At 46.1% G+C, this 21,771-nt stretch overlaps 1 protein-coding gene across 1 annotated transcript in view; it reads right to left on the minus strand.

Moving 5' to 3' along the window:
• Positions 1 to 21,771, minus strand: part of TNN (tenascin N) — a gene marked incomplete at both ends in the record, with an annotated part of 52,279 nt that overhangs the window by 4,956 nt on the left and 25,552 nt on the right. The window contains 8 exons of the mRNA XM_082834437.1: positions 745 to 841; positions 5,945 to 6,096; positions 6,551 to 6,683; positions 8,093 to 8,223; positions 10,614 to 10,877; positions 12,095 to 12,358; positions 14,091 to 14,354; positions 17,730 to 17,993. Of these exons, the coding sequence (XP_082690563.1) occupies positions 745 to 841; positions 5,945 to 6,096; positions 6,551 to 6,683; positions 8,093 to 8,223; positions 10,614 to 10,877; positions 12,095 to 12,358; positions 14,091 to 14,354; positions 17,730 to 17,993 (1,569 nt within the window). The remainder of the gene's footprint in view (positions 1 to 744; positions 842 to 5,944; positions 6,097 to 6,550; positions 6,684 to 8,092; positions 8,224 to 10,613; positions 10,878 to 12,094; positions 12,359 to 14,090; positions 14,355 to 17,729; positions 17,994 to 21,771) is intronic.

The raw sequence follows: 21,771 nt of genomic DNA on the forward strand, positions 1-21,771 counted from the left end.
CTCATCCCATTATGTCTTTGGCACAGTCATGCTTCTGAGTGTGGAAACCACATCCTCTGGGAGGGAGCGGAGGGGTTAATTGTGGGATGAATCTTCCCCCACTGACTCCTTCTCTCTCAAGCAGAAGCTGTTCTATTTATCATCCTTGGTCTCACCAAGCGGGAGAGGAGATCACCTACTGACTCTAAGGTCACCGAAGGGACTTTTGTACCAGCAAACCACAAACATCATCTACTCTATCAGACGCTGAGTATCCAGATTATGATTTTTTAACTCTTCATTTCCCAATTGATGCTTTTGGCTATTTCATTCTCTATGAACGTCTGCTCCAGAATAGAGCAGACGTAAAAGGGAAAAAACAATGCCATAACGACTGGCATTACTAGCAGAATGTCAGGGACTCGTATGACCTCCCAGTGAGAGCCCAGAGTCCCGATCAATCAACTATTTTTCTCCTCTTGTGGTTTCTGAAAAGTTCAGGCTGCAGGCAGGTTGTGCGAGCCTTAGATGCAGCATAAAGCCCACCCACCTGTGACAGTCCCACCCTCTCACACACCCAGAGCACATGAGAACCTTCCCAGCGACACGGCCACACCAACGCCCTGGTCGGCAGGTTCCTCAGAGAGTCCCTGTCGCTCAGAGCTCTTCCTGAACGTGGTGAGCTTCCGCAAGCTGCCTGACCAGCTTTTCAGAGGGGAGTCTCCCGTTTGCACCTCAGCCTTTATGCATGCTCAAAGGTCATACCAAGCCAGAACTCCCTCATGGGGTCCCCGAAGCCTTCCACGTAGGTCCGCCAGCGCTTGAAGAAATCCAGCTGCCCAGTGTTCCGCCTCTGGAAGACCTGAAAAGGGAGATGGACGTTTCCCTCTGACATACCTGAACAGACGTGGCTGAGTGACAGAGGGCAGCACAGTGGAGTGGGGCTGCCCTGAGGATGGGCAGAGGGGACAGAAGGGAAAACTGACAGACGTGGCGATGGACTGGAAGTGGAGCTGAGGGAAAGGAGGATGTCAAGACTGCCTCTCGTGGTTTGGGCTCTCAGCGCTGAAGGCAATTCACTCAGCCGATCGCTGGGAAAGGGGCTGTGAGAGAGGACAGTTTCCGTGAGTGCCGCAGAGCTCATCTGGGGACCTGGTAAGTGTGAGTGACTTCTGAGGTATCCTGGTGAACAAAGATGCCACAGGAACCACTGAATGTAAGGGCTAGAGTTCTCAGGAGAGAGCCAGGCTGGACTTAGAAGGTGTACCTGTGTATCTGAGACAGTGCTGGGTGCTCAGCAAGTCCCCTTTCACTCTCCTCACCCCCTGAACACAGGGAGACTTTCTTTTTCAGCCTTTCTTGCAGCTAAGCTGGAACCATATGGCTTGTTCCAACCACAGGACTGTAAACAGGAGCACAGTTTATGGGTTGGGGGTCTCCACACTCTCTCTTCCATCGCCCTGGGCCACAGTGCCACGGTGAAGGCCACATGATGACAGGGCAGGGCCACAAGCTGTGATCAGCCTGAATTCCTGAGTCACCACTGAGAAGTGACTTTGCACATGTGAGCAAAAACCTTTTATGGGTTAAATAATTGAAATCTGGGGTTGGTTTGCTACTGCAGCATAGCCCATTCTATCCTAACTAACGTGGAAAGCCACCAGGACGTAGAGAGGAAGATGAAGCCACTGGAAGGATGAGACCACCTGGGAAGAAAACAGGAACTGAAAAGAGAAATTGGCCTAGAATGAAGCCTTGCAGTCCCCGAGATATAAGAGCCACACACAGCAGGATAAGTTCGTTAAGGCGAAAGAGAAGCAACTAGCGACGTGAAGGACAACTGGGAAAATGCGGAATCAGAAAGGCCGCTGGAGAAAGGTGCGCCCAATAGTATCAAGTGCTGGTGAGAAGTCAGGGAGCATGAGGTCCAAACTGTCCACAGAATCTGGTGACACGGAATCGCCAGTGACTTGAGCAAAGGCTGTGCTAGTGAGCGACAAGAGCAGAAGGCAAACCGGACGGGGCTGAAGAGTGAGTGAGAAGGGACAACGTGGAAACGGAGGTGGGACTGTTTCATGAGAGTACAGGCTGCTTTCTTTTCAAAACTTCCTCTGTCTGAGGAAGGGAGGCAGTTCCAGTCAGAGTACCTTGGATTCTTTTCTATGAAGTAAACCTAAAAAGTACCTAAAAGCTAAACACGCCTACGTATGCTAATTCCTCCTGGCCTTGAGGGCCACGCTAGACACCATCCTAGCTGACTTCACAAATGAGTCTGGAACTCCCCAAGGCTGGAGTGGCATCTTCCTCTCCGCCTCCTTTCCTTCGTGTTCATTCAAAAGCAGACGCCCAACACAAAATCCAATCCCCCCGCCTTTCCACCATGCTTCACACCACGTGCCTTGAAGTCGAGCAATTTATCTTGAATCTGATGAGGTAAACCTCCTGATACTTGAGCATTCTTGACACTTTTCTCTGGGAAGAGACGGGGAAGAGGAGAGAGCAGCTTGCCCACAACAATGCCGAGAGCTCCGAGTGGGAGCTCACCGCCAGCTCCCTGTCTGCTGGCCCAGGAGGCACTGAAAGAAGACGGCAATGGGTGGGAGTCCTGGCAGGGGGTTGGCGAGTCCATCATTTCTATTCCTGAGCCTCAGTCAGCTTGTTGTCCAACAGGTTAGAAGCGGGAAGGAGGTGTCTACCTCAGAGGTGCTGGGAGGACTTGTGAGACAGGACACGTGAAAAGGATACAGAGCCTCTGAGCAGAACTTAGGGATCGTCATGGCGAACAACGACCCACTGCACTAACACTGCTGTTCCCTTTCCCATCTTTTCACGTGTCCGTCTTTTAGAGACGTCCCCTTCCTTTACTGGCTTCCTTCGTTTCTTTTTTCATTTATTCACTTGTGTAACAATCACTTGTTGAGCATTTGTTAAGGGCTGACTCCAGGGCAAGAATATACAATGCCATTTTACAGATGTGAAAGTTCAGAAAAGCAAACAGCCAGAGTTACACAACTAACTATTCAGTGGCCGATGCAAAGATAAAACACTGCTTCCTCATATTTCCATGAGAAAGTCTGAAAAAACCAGCTCTACTGACCCTGTTGTTCAAAAAGCATATCGTAAGATGCTGAGGCTAACTGTTAATTTCCTAGCACCTGGGACGACTCCTGTATCGCCGACAGTGGAATCCTAGGGCAGATGTGGGCACCAATGTTTGGTTCCACACACCTTGCATCAAATTCCGTTCCCACTGATATAATTAGTTATACTATAAGGTCAGGCTCAAATTTGATCCTGTCCTCCTGGCATTTGGTCTCTATCTCTAATCAATGAACACAGTGCCCAAGCATTTTTTAATTTGTTTTTTTCTTTGTTTGTGTTACTAATGCTTCAGCTTGGCTAGGGAAACTCCAAAAAAATGGTTCTGATGCTCTTGGCATCACTGTTTAGACCCAGCTCTATACTTACTAGCGGTGTCCTTGGGCAAGTTAGTTAACCTTGACAAGTCTCGCTTCTCTAAACTATTAGATCAAGATGTTAATAGCCCATTTGCCATTCTCTTAAATCAAGGCTTCAGCAAGGTCATCAATCATGATAAATCATAAAGTATAGAGGCCAGAGTCTGGCACATACATACAGATATAATAAGTGATCGTTAGATCTCAATAAATGTTAGCTTGCATTTTATGATATCAGATTCCAAATGAACTGACCCACGGGGATCCTTTGTACATCTTGATCAGTCAGCCTTAACTGACTCAATCAGAATCTAGTCTATTCCCTTCTATGAGGTGAAAATACCTTATAATGAACTACCTGGGGTAACAAAAGCCCCTTAGCAAGTAAGTCTCAAAGGAGAAAAAAATCCCTTTCTGCCTGGTTCTACACAACAGAGCTTCACTGCACCCTAGAACTTACTCACAGTCCTGAATGCCTAAACCAAGAGGAAAAAATGAAAATCTCATTTAAATGCCTGTGGAAAGAGCCTCTCGTGTAGTCCTTAGGACTTGCAAGATGGAAAACAAAGACGGAAATATTTGAGACACTTAAGTGTTCCCTGAGGGTCTTCATTCCAGCCTCCCACCCATAGCCTCAGTTAACTCACGGCAGAGTCCTGGCCTGTTAATCAAATCGGGTTTCTGCTGTCTGGGATGGAGAAGAATCTCCTTAAAGGGATTTGAGAAGCTCAATTTAGAAGAGCAATGTATTCATAAGATGATCATCTTTCAATGACAGCAGACTCCTGAACCCCCCAAAACATGGAAACCGTCAGTAAAAGATTTGGTAGAGAAGTTTTCAGGACTCCGTATATGTTCTGGAGTGTGGTAGCTTTGAGGAGAACCCTATAGAATTTCAGTTCATGTATTATCTTCAGGAGTCTGGGTGAGAAAACAAGACTTGGGAGGGGGTGGGGGACTGGCATTGTTTAGAACCCAGAGTGATTCTGTTATTTCTGGAACTGACATCTGTGTTCCAGTAAAGGTCACTTGCACGGGCAAGATGTAGAAGGCAAAATCCTTGAGGTCAGGGACTTTTGTCTGTTTGGTTCACTGCTGAGTATGTAAAACAGTACTTGACACATAGTAAGCACTCAATAAATATTTGTGGGAAAATCCTGGGTACTCCCAGGCAGACAGACTAGCAGGTCTCTTTCGAAAGGTTGCCCTAGACACACATCTCCTGCCCTGTGCGAGGCTGGCTTTCAGAAAGGTCACATTGGACAGAACAAACATCCTGCCAATGGACATCTATGGGCACAAACGCAGGGAACCGGCTTCAAGCCTGAAGGGACAGAATGCTTAGAGCTACAGTGGTGCTGATGAGAAGCAGCAGGTACAGCCCTGTGAGTCTGGTCAGGTGGAAGGCCTCCCATGTTACATTCTGTTCCATTCTTTTTTATAAATCAATCAGGAATTTTCCCCATCCAATCCCATTACTGCCTTTCAGCCATCAGATGCAGCTGTGTGGATAATAAGTTCTCTTCTTTGCTGCTTATTAGATGCTATAATTTTATCGGTGGCTGTTCAAGTGTCTTTGGTTTTGCAGGCCCCCGAGCGAATGTGTAAATGAACATAGTTGGAGCTCTCTGAGCTCGTGCTTTCTCCTCCCCACAGTGAGTGGTGGAAGCACAGTGGGTAGGACTGCAGGCTGGTTTGGAGCAGTGAGGGCCTCTCTCTGTTCGGGTACAGGAAGAAGGGGGTGGGCGAGATGGAAAGATCAGATGGAAACTCTCAAAAGCAGCTCATCATATAATTGGATCATGCAGGTGCAGTCAAAGAAAGTACCATGTGGTTTACCGGCCCACAGAGAGTAAAACGTCCACACGGAAGAGGGACAGTCAGAACATTGCCAAGTTTCCTTCTCTCAGGTTTTAGCCTTTCGTATCAAAGTTTCAAAGGCCTTGCTTCTGTACTGTGGAGCCAGGATACAGAACTTGGACAAAGGCTCCAATTCAGAGGACTGAGCCCACAAAGAGGCCATGTGTTTCCATCTTGGATGGCCTGAGATGACCCATTGGGAAGACCAATGACCCAGGAGGCTGGAGTCCTAAAATCTGGTCCCAACTTTGTTATTAACTCGTGTGACTTAGCCAAGGCACTTCTCTTCTTGGGCTTCAATTTACCTATAAAATATGAACAATAATCTCTCTCACTTACTCTATAGCTCATGTGTGAGGGTCATGTTTATGAGAGTGCTTTGCACAGAGTAAAATGTAGGTTAACCCACGTGTCAAGGGCATTAGTAGACAGTGATAAACCCACAAGCCTTCCCAATCATCAGCCTTAGTTTACAAAGCCTGCTCTATCCCAGGAGGGAAGTACTTCGGGCTCTATTCTTCCAGTCGGGTGGGATCTCTTTAAAAACGGCAGCAAGACACCAAAGCTCCTCCCTCCCATGTATGAAGAAGAAATAGAGCTTCCTGGCCTGAGAAACAAGACACTGCCCAGGGCTCCGTGTGACTCACGATCCAGCCGCCTCCATCCGTGTCCATGTCACAGTACACCTGCAGGGGCCGACGGGCATCCCCGTGCAGGTAGACGGTGTAGAGACCACTGGCGACGTTGCTATTCTGCTGAACTTGACTGCAGTCCGAAGGGTGTGGAAAACGGGCACCAACTGGGAGCCAAGCAGAGGGACAGTGTCGTTAGGAGAAGGGCGAGGGAGGAGGGGAGTGGGGCTTGTCCCCTATTTTAACATTATTATGTTTAGAAATTATTTTGGAACCTCCTACTACTTTGCTTCTTCCAACTCTTCACTCACATCTTTTTTTTCTCACTCATTCTGCTCTCATGAAACCCTCCAAATGTATTAGAAATAAGGTCAAGTTCACAACATTTCCTCCTCCTCCGACCCAACTCCCCTCTCACCAAATAACACTATTTCACTCCCCTCCTTCATCTCTCTACCATGGGATGGATTTCTTTTGAACTCATGACCTCACTTCCATTTCCCCCTGTCTAGAGAAATCCAGAATCCTGTAGCCACTTGCTCTTCCTTGGACACCTCTTCTGGCCTCTCCAATGCTTGTCCTCCACTGCATTCTTATGCAGAGTGCACGAGCTCACGTTACCTGTGGAAAGGGTGGTGGATACGCTCCTGCTCCGGCGATCACCCTTAAAGGCAACCAAGGAGACAGGGAGGGTGACACCCTGCTCAAGGCCTTGCAACTCAAACCTCTGGTCCCCTCTTCCAAGCTGCACCTCCTACCAAACAAAGGAGACAGTAGACATTCATTTATCACCCCCAGCACCCTAGGAGTCAATAGCATTCCCTGGTGCTAATGACAGAAGCTACCTGGGAGGGTAGAGTTTTGTCTCTTTGAGGGCTCATTGGCAACCCAGAATCCAAGTAGGTTCTAGCTGCTTCTCTGAAGGGCTGTGCCGTGGAGATTCAGCACTTCTGGGAGCTCTAGCTGGAAACCAGCACCTGGCACTGCCACTGGGAGAGCACCCACTAGGTGTTCTGGCGACCTCTGCCCCCCAAATACATGCTGGGGCATCGACCTCAGCCACCACTGGAAGCAACAGGCTGGCAACACCAGGCTGAGAAGTTAATGGGGAAGGTAAAGCAGGCTATGGTTATCTGTGAGGCAGGGAGATAGTTGGTTTTTCAATAACCTTTCTTCTAAAACTGTCTTACTTGCTCTATAAACATAGGGAGAACTTTCCTGGCAGGACTGTCATAAGCATTAACTGAGATAATGAATAAATCAAGGGGCCCTTCCTTTTCTCCTTCCTCCCTTCTTTTTTCCTTGTGAAGGAGAGAGAATAATAACTTCCCACTTGGACAAGTTACGAAAATGTGCTGGCCTTCAGATTCCAGACGGGAGGTATAATTCTTGAAATAAGGGTTAATCAATTCATTCAATAAATATTTATCGAACACCAACCAAGTGCTAAGTTCCAAGCACTTTAGATACAAGGATAGTCAAACAGACAAAAATTCCCTGTCCTCATGGTGCTAACATTTATTGGGGAAGACAGACATTAAACCAAATAACATGGAGCAGATTGTGTGGCCAGCAGATATGTGACGGTCAGCTAGGAAGGAGGAGGCACAAAGGTTAGTCCTATAAAATGAGACCACATGGGACTTCCCTGGTGGCGCAGTGGTTAAGAATCTGCCTGCCAATGCGGGTTTGAGCTCTGGTCCACGAAGATCCCACATGCCGCGGGAGCAACTAAGCCCGTGAGCCACAACTACTGAGCCTGTGCTCTAGAGCCCGCGAGCCTCAACTACTGAAGACCGCGCACCTAGAGCCCGTGCTCCACAACAAGAGAAGACACCGCAATGAGAAGCCCGTGCACTGCAACAAAGAGTAGCTCCCGCTCGCCACAACTAGAGAAAGCCCGAGCACAGCAACAAAGATCCAACGCAGCCAAAAATAAACAAATAAATAAATTTATTTTTTAAAAAATGAGACCACACATAAATTGTTCACAGATGACCAAGTTTAGCATTGTCCCTTGCACATAGGTGGTGATCAATAAGGATCAACGCATTCATCAGCAGGTTGCCATGGGGCCACCTATCAAGCTGGCTGGCCCAAGTGAGTTGCTTCATAGGGAGGCTGGGCAGGGGCAGAAGAGAAAAGACAAGGAGCATCCAGTACCTTGACAGTGCCATCTGGGAATTGGTAGGTCAGAATATAGCCATCGATCTGAGCAGAGGGGGGTGTCCAGGTCAATACCCCACCAGACTGTGTTACAGCAGACGGATGAAGGTTTTGGGGAGGGTCAATGTCTGTATATAAAACACCAAGTAATTATTATTACTAAGGTAATGAGAAAAGGTAATTTTTGAGGTGTTGGCTTATGTTTTCTCCCTATATATTCTCCCATTTTTCTTCCTCCCATCAAGCAGGTAGCAGGCTCCATTCTTCCTTGCCACAAGGCCTTTAGGATCCGTGTTTCTAAAAGTATAAACCCACTGAGGACAAGAGGATTAAGGAACAGGGAGTTGGGTGAGTCCCAGAGGGAGTGAACCTGGCTTCCCACCTCCCCAGCAGATCTCCAGAGAGCAGTGGGTATGAGCAATCTCAATCAGCAGACAGATTCCCTGAGATCGCCGGGCTCCCAAAGTGGCCAGGAAGGATGAGGGAAGGCAGATCTGGAAGGTCCCTGCACACAGAGGCACTCAGCAAACAGCTACCCAGAAGGATGACCGAAATACTGGATGGGACTCCCTGGCCTTGGAAAACCACCCAAGACCTTACATACAGCCCTGGGGAAGAAGCGTGACACTAAGTTTCCTGAGATTTCCAACTAACCAGCAGAATGGGAGCTTATGATGGAAATTAAGTTGGTATAGAAATATAAAGTTTGGGGAATTCCCTGGCAGTTCAGTGGTTAGAACTCCATGCTTCCACAGAAGGGGTCCCAGGTTTGATCCCTGGTCAGGGAACTAAGATCCCACAAGCCCCATGGTGGCATAGCCAAAAATAGAAAATAATATAAATAAATAAAGTTCTATGCCCTATATAACTAAGTATGCAGTCTACGATGCATACCCTGTACAGAATGGGGAAGCGGGGAAGGTGCTTGTATAAAGGAGGAGAGAAAGGAAGAAAGGGTAGTAGAGATGTAGGAAAACCAGAGATTTCTTCTGGCTCCTATGCACTTTCCCACTCAAACACCAGAGGGAAAGTGTGGGTGCGTGTGTGCACTGTAGACCAGGAAAACTAAATCTCAGCAAAAATTCTAGTCAACACCACAATAATTGGTCAGATTCTTTTAACCGAACAAGATATGAATGGAAATTTCCATTTTGAAAAATCATTATCATGGGAGGTGATTTTAATTTAGAAGTTTCCAAAAAAGATGTCTCCAAGCTATTTTCTACCCAGTAGCATTTCAGCTGAGAACTGGATTGCAGTAGTTTAATAGAAATCAGGCAGCTATCGCTTTGAATTAGGATATTTTGACAAATTTTGAGCTTCTGTAACATCAGCTTAGTGTGACTTTCTAAAACATAATATCTGGTATGGATTTTCTTCCATCCATCACACGGAAAAACTGAATTTCCTGCTTTGAAAATCAAAGCAAAACCTTAACTATTTAAATATCTCAAGTTGGCTTCTGCCACCTCTTTGACTGCCCACCCATCCCTGGGTTATGAACTTCAGATGTCGTCTTAGTTATTTCCACATTTCTGCAAAGTAGAAAGAGGAAATATTTTTGTCTTTAAAAATGAGGAAAGTGAAGCAAAGAGAAGATGAAGAAGGAAGAGTGGAAGGAAGGAATAAAGGAAAGAAGAAGAGACAGGAAGACAGAGAGAGAGGGGAAGGAGGAAGGGAGGGAAGGGGAGGGGAGAAGGAAGGAGGAAGGTGCTGGTTGCCTCGGGAGAGCGGCACTGGATGTCAGGACTGGGATGTGGACAAGAGTTTTTCTTTCTACCTATCTTTGTTTAGTTTGAAAAATTTTACTATCAGCATGTATTACTTTTTTGATTAAAAACTTCTGTTCATTGCAACTAACAAAAATAATAAAGGAATCAAGGCACTTCTAATGCCAGTGGCCACGCATGGTGTACTCGGCCACACAGGGGACGGCCCAGGCCTTGCCCAGACTGTCTAAAGAGGCCCACGGATGTCAGGGTGGGTTCAGTGATCCCGTAAGGTCCCTCTGAGGCCTGATCGTGGTGATGCTCGGCGACACCAGGGGCCTCATCACGCACAGAAAAGACAAGCAGTCCAGGCCCCATTGGTCGCCAACTGTAGTAAGGGGATGAAGATGCTCCACCACTGCCCCCAGTCTGGAGATGGAAGCAGAAGAGGCTCCTTGCCTCCCTCCTCCCTAAACTGAGGCCCAGCCAGGTTCTCATAGCCAGGGCAGAGAGTCTGGGAGCTGGACTGTGTGAGGCAGGGTAGGAAGGGAGGCTACCTTTTGCACAGCCATCTTAAAGAGTTACACAGTCTTACTTTCACACCACTTCCTCTACACTCTTTCATCTTCATCTGAACTGTCCTGTCAACATACATTACCTTAAAAAGGTGAAAAGGGAAGCACTTTGAAGAATGCCCACAGGTGAAAAACTGTGTTCCCTGCTCCCCTCCCCAGCCGATGTGGAGGAAGACTGTTTCCTGATAGGAGTGAAGAGTTTGATGCCCCCCCCACCGTCGTCCCTGACAGTACCTGTCGGGGCCGTGGTGTCGGCCTTCCTGCTCTCCCGGTCCCCCTTCTGGGCCCACACGTGCACCGTGTACTCCACGCCCGGCCTCAGGCCCGTCAGGACGGCGCTGCTCTGCTCCTTCCCCACCGGGACCTCCCCGGAGTCTCCTTCAGCAGAGGTGTAGCGCACCAGGTACCTGTCAATCACGGCGTGCACCGGGTCCCAGGAGACGGTGGCCGTGTTCTCTGTCACCTGGTCGGTCACCAGGTTTTGGGGACTGTCAATGTCTGAAAGGAAAAATGCTGATCAATATGCACTATTTATAGGCCCCAGAGTGCGGAAGCTCACAGCCATTTTTCTTGGGGTGACACCCTTTCATGTTTTGTGGTTTTTCCATCTTGCATGCTCTAACTGCATCATGGTCATATGTCTTCTCTCCCCAGGAAGACTTTGACTCCTCAAAGAGAAGGCACAGTAGACCAAAGTCTAAGCATCTATACTCTTACCTCTACCAAGAGTTTAGCAAAACAAATTTCTTTTTTCGTTTAATAAGCATATGTCAAAACACCCACTAGATGTAAGGCATGGGACCAGGCAGGGTGCAGGGTCCAGTTCAAGAAGACACGGTCTCTGCTCACAAGCAGCTAATATTGATAATTTTGTTTCTAGCATCATGTCAACGAAGACCTCCCATTTCCTACAAGAAGATTCTACTAGCCAGGTGCACATGTAAGCTCCCAGAGGAAGAGGGCTGTATTCTACTCCCTCGGGGTTCCCACTGCCTAGTAAGGAAAAGGGCCCATGGAAAATGCTCAATATGTGTTGTTAAACAAATCAGCAAAATTAAAATCAAGTTTTAATATCCTTTAGCATATATAGATTCACTTGTAATGATGGTTTGCTGGCTAAATCATGGTACAGAAATATGATCATACATCTCTTTCACAATAAAATGAGAATATAACCTAGAAATTATACCTGAAAAAAACACAATATTGTAAATCAACTATACTTCGATTAAGAAAAAGAGCATAACATAGAAATTACTCTTATCCTCCAAACTAGAATTATCATATGATTCATTTACAGTAAAGTAAACCACATACAACTACTCACTCTGGTGGATATAAAGTCTACTTTTTTGAAGTTGAATTTTGAACATATTATGATTAATATTAATGACATTTCAGTTCATTTCCTGTTTCCAATCACAAACTCAATAGGAGACCCTCAATACTGAACAAAAGATTCACACATTCAGAGGAACAGTGGCTGGACATACCATGCAGTCATGGCAGACTTGTAGCTTGGAGACTGCCAGGTGGACCTGACTTGTAAAGTTAAAGGGAAATAAGAGATGGCTTGTAGTCTATGATGAAGGAACACCATCATGCTCTTCAATAAATCATCAACTCTGCCAGTGTGAGTTCAGGAAAACAAAACATGACCAGCCGTAGGCGTAACAGGACAGGGCTTATGTTCCCGAAGAAAGATGCTCCATTACCTGTCGGGGTCGTGGTGTTGACCTTCCTGCTCTCCCGGTCCCCCTTCTGGGCCCACACGTGCACCGTGTACTCCACACCCGGCCTCAGGCCCGTCAGGACGGCGCTGCTCTGTTCCTTCCCCACCGGGACCTCCCCGGAGTCTCCTTCAGCAGAGGTGTAGCGCACCAGGTACCTGTCGATGATGGCCTGCACCGGGTCCCAGGAGATGGTGGCCGTGTTCTCTGTCACCTGGTCGGTCACCAGGTTTTGGGGGCTGTCAATGTCTGAAAGGAAAAGTGCACTATTAATAAGCACCAAAGAGTGAGACGATGTTTCTTGGGTGAGGTAACCTCCGTTCTAATGGTTTTCCCATCTCCTTTGTGGATTTTCAGTTGCTTCATGGACGTAGATCTCACCACAGCTGGACTCTTGGATCCTCAAGGAGGCAGCACAGGACAGCAGAATGAGCACTAGGTCAGAGTCACAGGAGCTACAATCCAGTCCCAGCCTGAGAGGCAGAGTGGAGGAGCAGGTGGAGCCTTGGGCTGGAGCCAGGGAACTAGGCCCAGCTCTGCCATCAGCCAGCGGTGGCCCTGGACAACTCTGCTGCCTCTGGCTGGGTCTCCACTCCTCATTTGTAAAATGTGGGCCTTGCCAAACAGATTTTAAGGTACCATAATATTCCATGAATATTCCACAAATCTGACTCCATGAATCATCAGCTAACTTTGTGAACTGTAGAAATCATTCACTTCTCTGTATCTGAGGTTTCTCAACTGTAAAATGGGCATATTGATTCTTGCTCTACCCATCTCAACAAAGTCCTCTGAGTACCAACTAAATGAGGAATATAATCCTCATTCCTTGCTGGTAGGAATGTAAAATAGTGCCACTGCTCTGGAAACAATTTGGCAGCTCCTCAAAAAGTTAAACATAGAATTACCATATGGCCCAGGATTCCACTCCAAAGTATATAGCCAGAAGAATTGAAAACATATGGCCATACAAAAATTTGTACACAAAAACTTGTAGCGTCATTATTTATAATAGCCAAAAAGTGGAAACAACCCAAATGCTCATAAACTGACAAATGGATAAACAAAATGTATTATATCCATATAATGGAATATTATTCAGCAACAAAGTGAAATATTGACACAAGCTACAACATGGATGAACCTTGAAAATATTATGCTTAGTGAATGAAGCCAGTCACAAAAGGCCACATATTATGTGAATATATTTATATGAAATGTCCAGAATAAGGAAATCTCTAGAGATAGAAAGTAGTAGTTTCCTAAGGCTGGGGGAAGTAGGGATGGGACAGACTGCTAATGGTATGGGGTTAGCTTCTGGGGTGATGAAAATATTCTGAATTAGACAGTGGTGATGGTTGCACTACTCTGCACATACTAAAAACGACTGAATTACACACTTTAAAAGGGTAGATTTCATAGTATGTAAATTATAACTCAATAAGTCTGTTCTTAAAAAATGAGGAAACAGAGAGGAAAGAACTTTACAAAGTATGAACCGTTACTGTATAAAAATGCAAGCTTAGGATCCTCAGAACAGAGCACACAGTACTCAAAGAGGATTTATCCACTAAGACAGCAATAACACCTCCCTGTTCCAAAGAGATTACAGCAAAAGCCATTTTCCTAAAGTACTTAGCTCACAGATCCTAACATGTGGTTTCTTTTTATTTCTTCCCTTTCAAGAAGAAATATTTAATGATTGATCACAAAGGAAATATACAATTGGAGGAACGGTCGGTGGATAAAACCAATCACCATTTACCTTCACAAGATCAAAGTGCGAGGCCAAGTATGAGCTCTTCATTATGATATAACGTGTAAAAACAGAGTGAGGGTTGGTGTGTGGTTTGACAGGAGTCTACCATCCTGCTCTTCCGTAAATCATCAATTTTGCCAGTTTTAGAACAGAAAAACAAAACTTGACCTGCCATAGACAGTATGACAGGGCTTACATTTTCAAAGAACAATGCTCCATTACCTGTTGGAGCCTTGGTGTCGGCCTTCCTGCTCTCCCGGTCCCCCTTCTGGGCCCACACGTGCACCGTGTACTCCACGCCCGGCCTCAGGCCTGTCAGGACGGCGCTGCTCTGCTCCTTCCCCACCGGGACCTCCCCGGAGTCTCCTTCAGCAGAGGTGTAGCGCACCAGGTACCTGTCAATCACGGCGTGCACCGGGTCCCAGGAGACGGTGGCTGTGTTCTCTGTCACCTGGTCGGTCACCAGGTTTTGGGGGCTGTCGATTTCTTTTTAAAAAGGAAAGGCTGAATTTTAGAGCCAAGCGGGGACATCCCACCTCCTCCTCCTCATTCACGTTATCTTTATTAACAATACAATTCCATTGAAAACATTTTCCAGGGAAACAAGCCACTGGATATTAAAACAGGAAGGAATTAGGTCTTCTCCGAATGTATCAACATGGAAATTTTCTGTCCTTCTAGTTCTCACGTGATAACAATCTCCTGAGCGACAAGATAAGCCACCCAAATGGAGACTGAAACAACCTCTTTTGTTATCTCCATGGTATCTAGCTATTTTGTTTCACAGAATTTGAGAGCTGAGAAGTTACATCTTTCAAGCTTCTTCTCTTGTATAAAAGGGGAGAAGGGAGACCCAGCGAAATGAAAAGACTCCGGAGATCCAACTGTTTTCTTGTGTTAAAACCTAGACGAAGTTTCCTCTGAATTTTGAGCCCTCCCACCTTCTCAAGGCCTTTGTTCCCTTTCACCTACCCTCTTACCTGCAGCATCAATCTCTCCTCCTCTACCATTATTCCCAGACAAACAAGCTCTAGATCTCTCATCCCCCTGCTCAACTGACAAGCTTCTCAGGAGAACCGTCTGCATATCTCAGTTTCACTCCTCTCCTCCCATTCACTCCTCAGCTCAATGAAGCTTGGCATTTTCTACAGCACAGCACTACAACTGCTAGTCTAGGTCACCAACAGCTCCATGTTGCCAAATCCTATGGACACTTGCCATCCTCGCGTTGCTCGACCTTTGAGCAGCATTTGTCAGAGCTGAGCCACTCCCTCTGCCTTGAAACACTCTCGGCTCTTGGCTTTCATGACTACACACTCCCCTGGGTTTCTCCTAACCCCTAACTCCTCCTCTTCAGTCTCCTTCATCAGCAGCCTGAAAATGTCAGGGTGCCCAAGGTTTCCTCTCTTCCTCTCTCCCTACAGGTGATCTCATCCATGTCCACAGCTTTCAATCCCAGCCAGATGCTCACAGCTCCCCAGTATGTATCAACTCTGAGCCCTTGACTTGTATCTACAACAGCATATCCACCACATTGCCTAGCATGTATTAGACACTCAATAAATATTTGTTGAATCAATAAATAAGTCACTCAATTAACCAAGGAGTCTCATGAGTATCTCAAGCTCAAATATCTAAACGTCTTAACGTTCCTCCTCAAACCTATTTATGGCTCAGAAAATGATGCCCCAGTCATCCATGTTACTCAAGTCAGAAACACAGGTCATACTTGGTCCCTCACTTTCTTCCTGTCCCACACCTCATCCATCCACAAATACTGTCATTTATGCCTCCCAAATATGTGCCCAGATATCCCCTTTTCTCATCCCTACTGCCATCACACTTGTCCAAGTCATCACCACCTCTCCCCCGACTTTATTAAACTTCCCCCTTCTACCCTTATCATCTCTTCCATTTATTCTCCTCTGGCGTGAATAACTGTTTAACAACGAATATCGCATCATGCCACTCTTCTTCTAATAAGTGTAGCACGCTCCCTCTTTGAAGCACCGTGTGGTCTTGTATGATCTGACCCTTCTTCCTTCCCCCATCGTCTCATGCCACTCTCTCTCCCATCCTCAATGCTCCAGCAACACCAGCCTCCTTTCAGTTCTTCAACCATCTCATGCTGTTCCAGCTCAGGACCATCACACATATTCTTCCCAAAATGGCTAGTTTTCCCCAATACACATTCTCCCCTTCCTCTGCAAGCACACTGCCCAACAGATCTCTCTGCAACGATGGGAATAGTCCATAATCTGCACTGCCCAATACAGTAGCAATTAGTCACATGTGGCTACTGACTATTGGAAATGTGGCTAGTATCACTGAGGGAATAATTTTTAAATTTTTGTTAATTAATTAAAATTTAGAGCTTCCCTGGTGGCGCAGTGGTTGAGAGTCCACCTGCCGATGCAGGGGACACGGGTTCGTGCCCCAGTCCGGGAAGATCCCACATGCCGCGGAGCGGCTGGCCCTGTGGGCCATGACCGCTGAGCCTGTGCGTCCGGAGCCTGTGCTCCGCAATGGGAGAGGCCACAACAGTGAGAGGCCCGCGTACCGCAAAAAAAAAAAAAAAAAAAAATTAAAGAGCCACAAGTAGCTAGTGGCCACTGTTTTGGGTGGGATAGTAGAACAGAATTGTAAGCTGGGCACACAGCCCTCCAGCTAAAGACTTCATTTCCCAGTCCCCCTTGTACTGAGGTCTGGCACTGTGTCTTGGATCTGGCCGGTGGAATGTGAGAAGTGATGTGTGCAGTGCAGTCATGCTCTTCCGTTTCCATTACCCTTTCCACTGGCTGGAGTGAGGATAGGTGATGACCATGTAGATGCAGGCCACTCCCTAGGAATGGCTGAGCAACAATACGGAAGGAGCATAGGTCTCCTGTACCATGGAGCTACCCTATCAGCCTTGGTCCCTTACACTCTGACCATTCCACAAGAGAGAAATAAACTTCTTTCTTATTTAAGCCACGGTTATTTGGGTGTTTCTGTCAATGTGTATCTTAACTATTGCTCCCCCATTCCATCCTTGCCCTGTTATTCTCTACACCTACACCATGTTTATCTTGTTCATAGAATTTATTATAATTTATACTTATAAATGTGTTTGCTTGTTGATCGTCTTTCCCACTGGACTTCAGGAGAGTAGGAAACGTATTTATTTTGTTCACTGCTGTAGCCGAGGCCTGGCACTTATAAATATTCATTAAAATTTAGCTACATGGGGCTTCCCTGGTGGCACAGTGGTTGAGAGTCCGTTTGCCGATGCAGGGGACACGGGCTCGTGCCCCGGTCCGGGAAGATACCACATGCCGCGGAGCGGCTGGGCCCGTGAGCCATGGCCGTTGAGCCTGTGCGTCCGGAGCCTGTGCTCCGCGACGGGAGAGGCCACAACAGTGAGAGGCCCGTGTACCACAAAAAAAAATAATAATAATAATTTAGCTACATGTTGAAATGAACACAGAGCTCCAGCTGCCAAGGGTAACACTTGTTCCTTTAAACTAAGCACCATATATTAAGTAAAAAATAAAACAACTTGCCACAAAAAAGTACTTTAACCCAGTGTTTTTAAGAATTTTATATTGGCTTTACCTAATTCCCTATGATTTCCTATAACTGATTAAAAACACAGGCTTTGGAAAACAGTTTTAAGACATTCATGGAACTGCTCAGTACTGAGCCCATAACTGTGCTTTGTTCTTTCTTTAGGTGAACAGAGTTTTTTTTACAGCAAACTCTCCAAAAATAGTCTACAGTCCTTGAGGTCATGGGCCACAAAAGCAGCAGTGCCATAATTCAACAGTAGTAGATCAGCCCATAGTAAACACCCTACTTTGCTTTTCTCTTCTCTCCTGTTACCTGTCAGGGCCGTGGTGTCGGCCTTCCTGCTCTTCCGGTCCCCCTTCTGGGCCCACACGTGCACCGTGTACTCCACGCCCGGCCTCAGGCCCGTCAGGACGGTGCTGCTCTGCTCCTTCCCCACCAGGACCTCCCAGAAGTCTCCTTCAGCAGAGGTGTAGCTCACCAGGTACCTGTCAATCACGGCCTGCACTGGGTCCCAGGAGACGGTGGCCGTGTTCTCTGTCACCTGGTCGGTCACCAGGTTTTTGGGGCTGTCGATGTCTGAAAGGAAAATGAGGATCAATAAACACTATTACTAGAGTGAGATCTTGTGGCCATGCTGTTTGGGCTGGGGCAGCTTCCTCTTCTTAGAATCTTCCTATCTCACATGTCAGTTTTCAGTTGTTTCATGGGTGTAGACCTCTTTCTACATCTGGACTTGTGGATTTTCAAGGCGACAGAACAGGACAGCAGAATGGACAGTAGGACCAGAGTCAGAAGAGCTGTGGCCCTGGACAACTCTGCTGCCTCTGGCTGGGCTTCAGTTTCTTGATCTGTAAATCTGGACTTCAGGTTGGATGGACTCCAAGATTCCTTCGAGAACTAATGTTCCATGCATGCATCTCATTTCAAACATTACTAACTTGGTTTGTGAACTTGGGCAAGGCACTTCACTTCTCCACATTCGTAACATTGAGCTGTTAATAGTTATTGTACATATCTCTCTGAGTAGTTCTGAAAACCAAGACAAAAAATGTCATGTAGAAAGGGGCCTGGAGGGCTTCCCTGGTGGTGCAGTGGTTAAGAATCCGCCTGCCAATGCAGGGAACACGGGTTCGAGCCCTGGTCCGGGAAGATCCCACATGCCGCGGAGCAAGTAAGCCTGGGCACCACAACTACTGAGCCCGCGTGCCACAACTACTGAAGCCTGTGTGCCTAGAGCCCGTGCTCTGCTACAAGAGAAGCCACCGCAATGAGAAGCCTGCGCACCGCAACGAAGAGTAGCCCCCACTTGCTGCAACTAGAGAAAGCCCGTGCACAGCAATGAAGGCCCAATGCAGCCAAAGATAAATAAATAAACAAATAAATAAGAAGAAAGGGGCCTTGAAAATATTAAAGTATCATAGTGCTTATAGGAAAAAAAAGCAGGCAGAAATAATATTAGTGTATACCCTGTAGAGATGGGTATTATGTGAGTTAATAACATGCCCCTTACGACAGCTCCTGGCACAGAGTGGATGCCCAATGACCATAAGCTATTTTAAATGATATCAGTTTGTTGATATTTTATGAACGTACAGGATTATGTTCCTCCATACTACACACAGGGAAGGTGTTTGAATATGTATTCACCAAGAAAATAATAGCGTTTCTTTGTTCCACATACAGGCATACCTCATTTTACTGTGCTTCTCTTTATTATGCATCAAAGATATTGCACTTTTTACAAATTGAGAGTTTGTGGCAACCCTGTATCCAGCAAGTCTACTGGCACCATTCTGCATGTGCCAATAGCATTTGCTCACTTTGTGTCTCTGTATCACATTTTGGTAATTCCCATAATATTTCAAACTTTTTCATTATTATTTTATTTGTTATGGTAATCTGTGACCAGTGATCTTTGATGTTACTACAATTTGCTGAAGGCTTACATGATGATTAACATTTCTTAGCAATAAAATATTTTTAAATTAAGCTTTTTTAGACATAACACTATGGCACACTTAATAGATACAGTGCAATGTAAACGTAACTTTTATATGTACTGGGAAACAAAAAATTCATGTGACTTTTTGTACTGTGATGTTCACTTTATTGTGTTCGTCTGGAAGCGAACTCACGACATCTCTGAGGTATGCCTATAGTTCACTGCAAAAGCCATTACCCTAAGGTCCTATCACATATATGCAACAGTATGTTCAAGTGGGACTATTCTTATCTTGGTTTAGGCTGTGACCCCCAAGAAAATTGGTATTTATTTTCCAACCTGAAGGCCCACAGCCAAGGCAGGACCAACAGTTTTGTGGCCTTTGATTGACCAACCAACTCCAGACTATGAAAGAGGCTGGAGAGTACAAACAGGTGGGACTTAAAAGAGTGGATTTCTTTGGAGAGAGTTATACCGTGAGTCCCATGGGTGAGAGCCAAGCCTCGAATAAGCAGTTGCAATGGGATTCCTTACAGAGCTGCTTATATATACTCCAGAGCAAAAGTTCTCAACCAGGGGTGATCAGCAATGTCTGAAGATATTTTTGGTTCTCTCAGTTCAGTGTGGAATGGGGAGGCTCATGGCATCAAATGGGTAGAGGTCAGGGATGCAGCTAAACATCCTACAATGCACAAGACAGACCCCTGCAACAAAGAATTATCAACAGTGCCAAGGTTGAGAAACCCTGCCCAAAGCTTGGGGGACACCGTGGGCTGGTGTCTGACATGTGCCTAAAATATCTGAGAGGTGAGAAAATAGCTGGTTGCGCTGCTGCAGAGCAACAAGAGGCTGCAGCATTGCAACAGACCCATACATCTGGTTGCATGGACAAAGGATGCATGTGTGTTCCCCATGGACCAGATGTGGGCCGAAGAAAGGAAAGCCCACCTGGGACTGTTTTAGAAGCTGTCCAAGAGGATCACCCAGAGGGGTGAGGTGGGCTCACCTCACGCCTCACCAGAGAAGGGCACTGGAGGGCACCCCCAGATATATGGGCAGAGGGGAGTAGGAGACCAGTAGGAGACATGCATGTATCTACAGAATCACTACAGTGAAAGAGGACAGATGAGGTGTCTCTGAAGAACACAAGGAAGTGTTCCATGAAGGAAAAGTTAGTTTTAACCCTTTTTAGGCCCCATGACAGACCCAAGCCAGCTGTGACTATTACTGTCAAGCAAGATCCCTCACCTCTCCTCCTCCCGACACCCCTTACCTCCCACGTACCAAACATAAATGGGTCAGGAACTCGAGTTAGCACTCTGGAAGGACAGTGCTTAAAGAATGGACTGGAAATACAAGAGAAGCCGAGCACGCCCCTTTCAACAGCAGGCAGTTAGCCCACAAATGGCCCAAGCTGATGGAGAGGAGCAGGTTTAAAGTTACATAAAGTATGTACAAGTACATGGATGTAGACATCTTAATTACTAAAATGATACATATTGGATGCTAAAAGTGACTAGACATTTGCTTAGTTTGAGCTAATAAAACGTTATAATTTCTGCATAAAACGCTCATCCAAAGAGCAGAAAGAAAAATAAGCACCACAGAAAGGCTTTATTTATTTATTTAACATCTTTAGTGGAGTACAATTGCTTTACAATGGTGTGTTAGTTTCTGCTGTATAACAAATTGAATCAGCCATACATATACATATATCCCCATATCTCCACCCTCTTGCATCTCCCTCCCACCCTCCCTATCCCACCCCTCTAGGTGGACACAAAGCACCGAGCTGATCTCCCTGTGCTATGCGGCTGCTTCCCACTAGCTATCTATTTTACATTTGGTAGTGTATATATGTCAATGCTACTCTCTCACTTTGTCACAGTTTACCCTTCCTTCTCCCCGTGTCCTCAAGTCCATTCTCTACATCTGCGCCTTTATTCCTGTCCTGGCCCAAGGTTCTTCAGAACCTTTTTTTTTTTTTTTTTTGTAGATTCCATATATATGTGTTAGCATATGGTATTTGTTTTTCTCTTTCTGACTTACTTCATTCTGTATGACAGTCTCTAGGTCCATCCACCTCACTACAAATAACTCAATTTCATTTCTTTTTATGGCTGAGTAATATTCCATTGTATATATGTGCCACATCTTCTTTATCCATTCATCTGTCAATGGACACTTAGGTTGCTTCCATGTCTTGGCTATTGTAAATAGAGCTGCAATGAACACTATGGTACATGATTCTTTTTGAATCATGGTTTTCTCAGGGTATATGCCTAGTAGTGGGATTGCTGGGTCATATGGTAGTTCTATTTTTAGTTTTTTAAGGAACCTCTATACTGTTCTCCATAGTGGCTGTATCAATTTACATTCCCACAAACTGTGCAAGAAGGTTCCCTTTTCTCC

The sequence above is a fragment of the Leucopleurus acutus genome (assembly GCF_964270905.1).
Source record: "Leucopleurus acutus genome assembly, chromosome: 2".
Classification (NCBI taxonomy): Eukaryota; Metazoa; Chordata; class Mammalia; order Artiodactyla; family Delphinidae; genus Leucopleurus; species Leucopleurus acutus.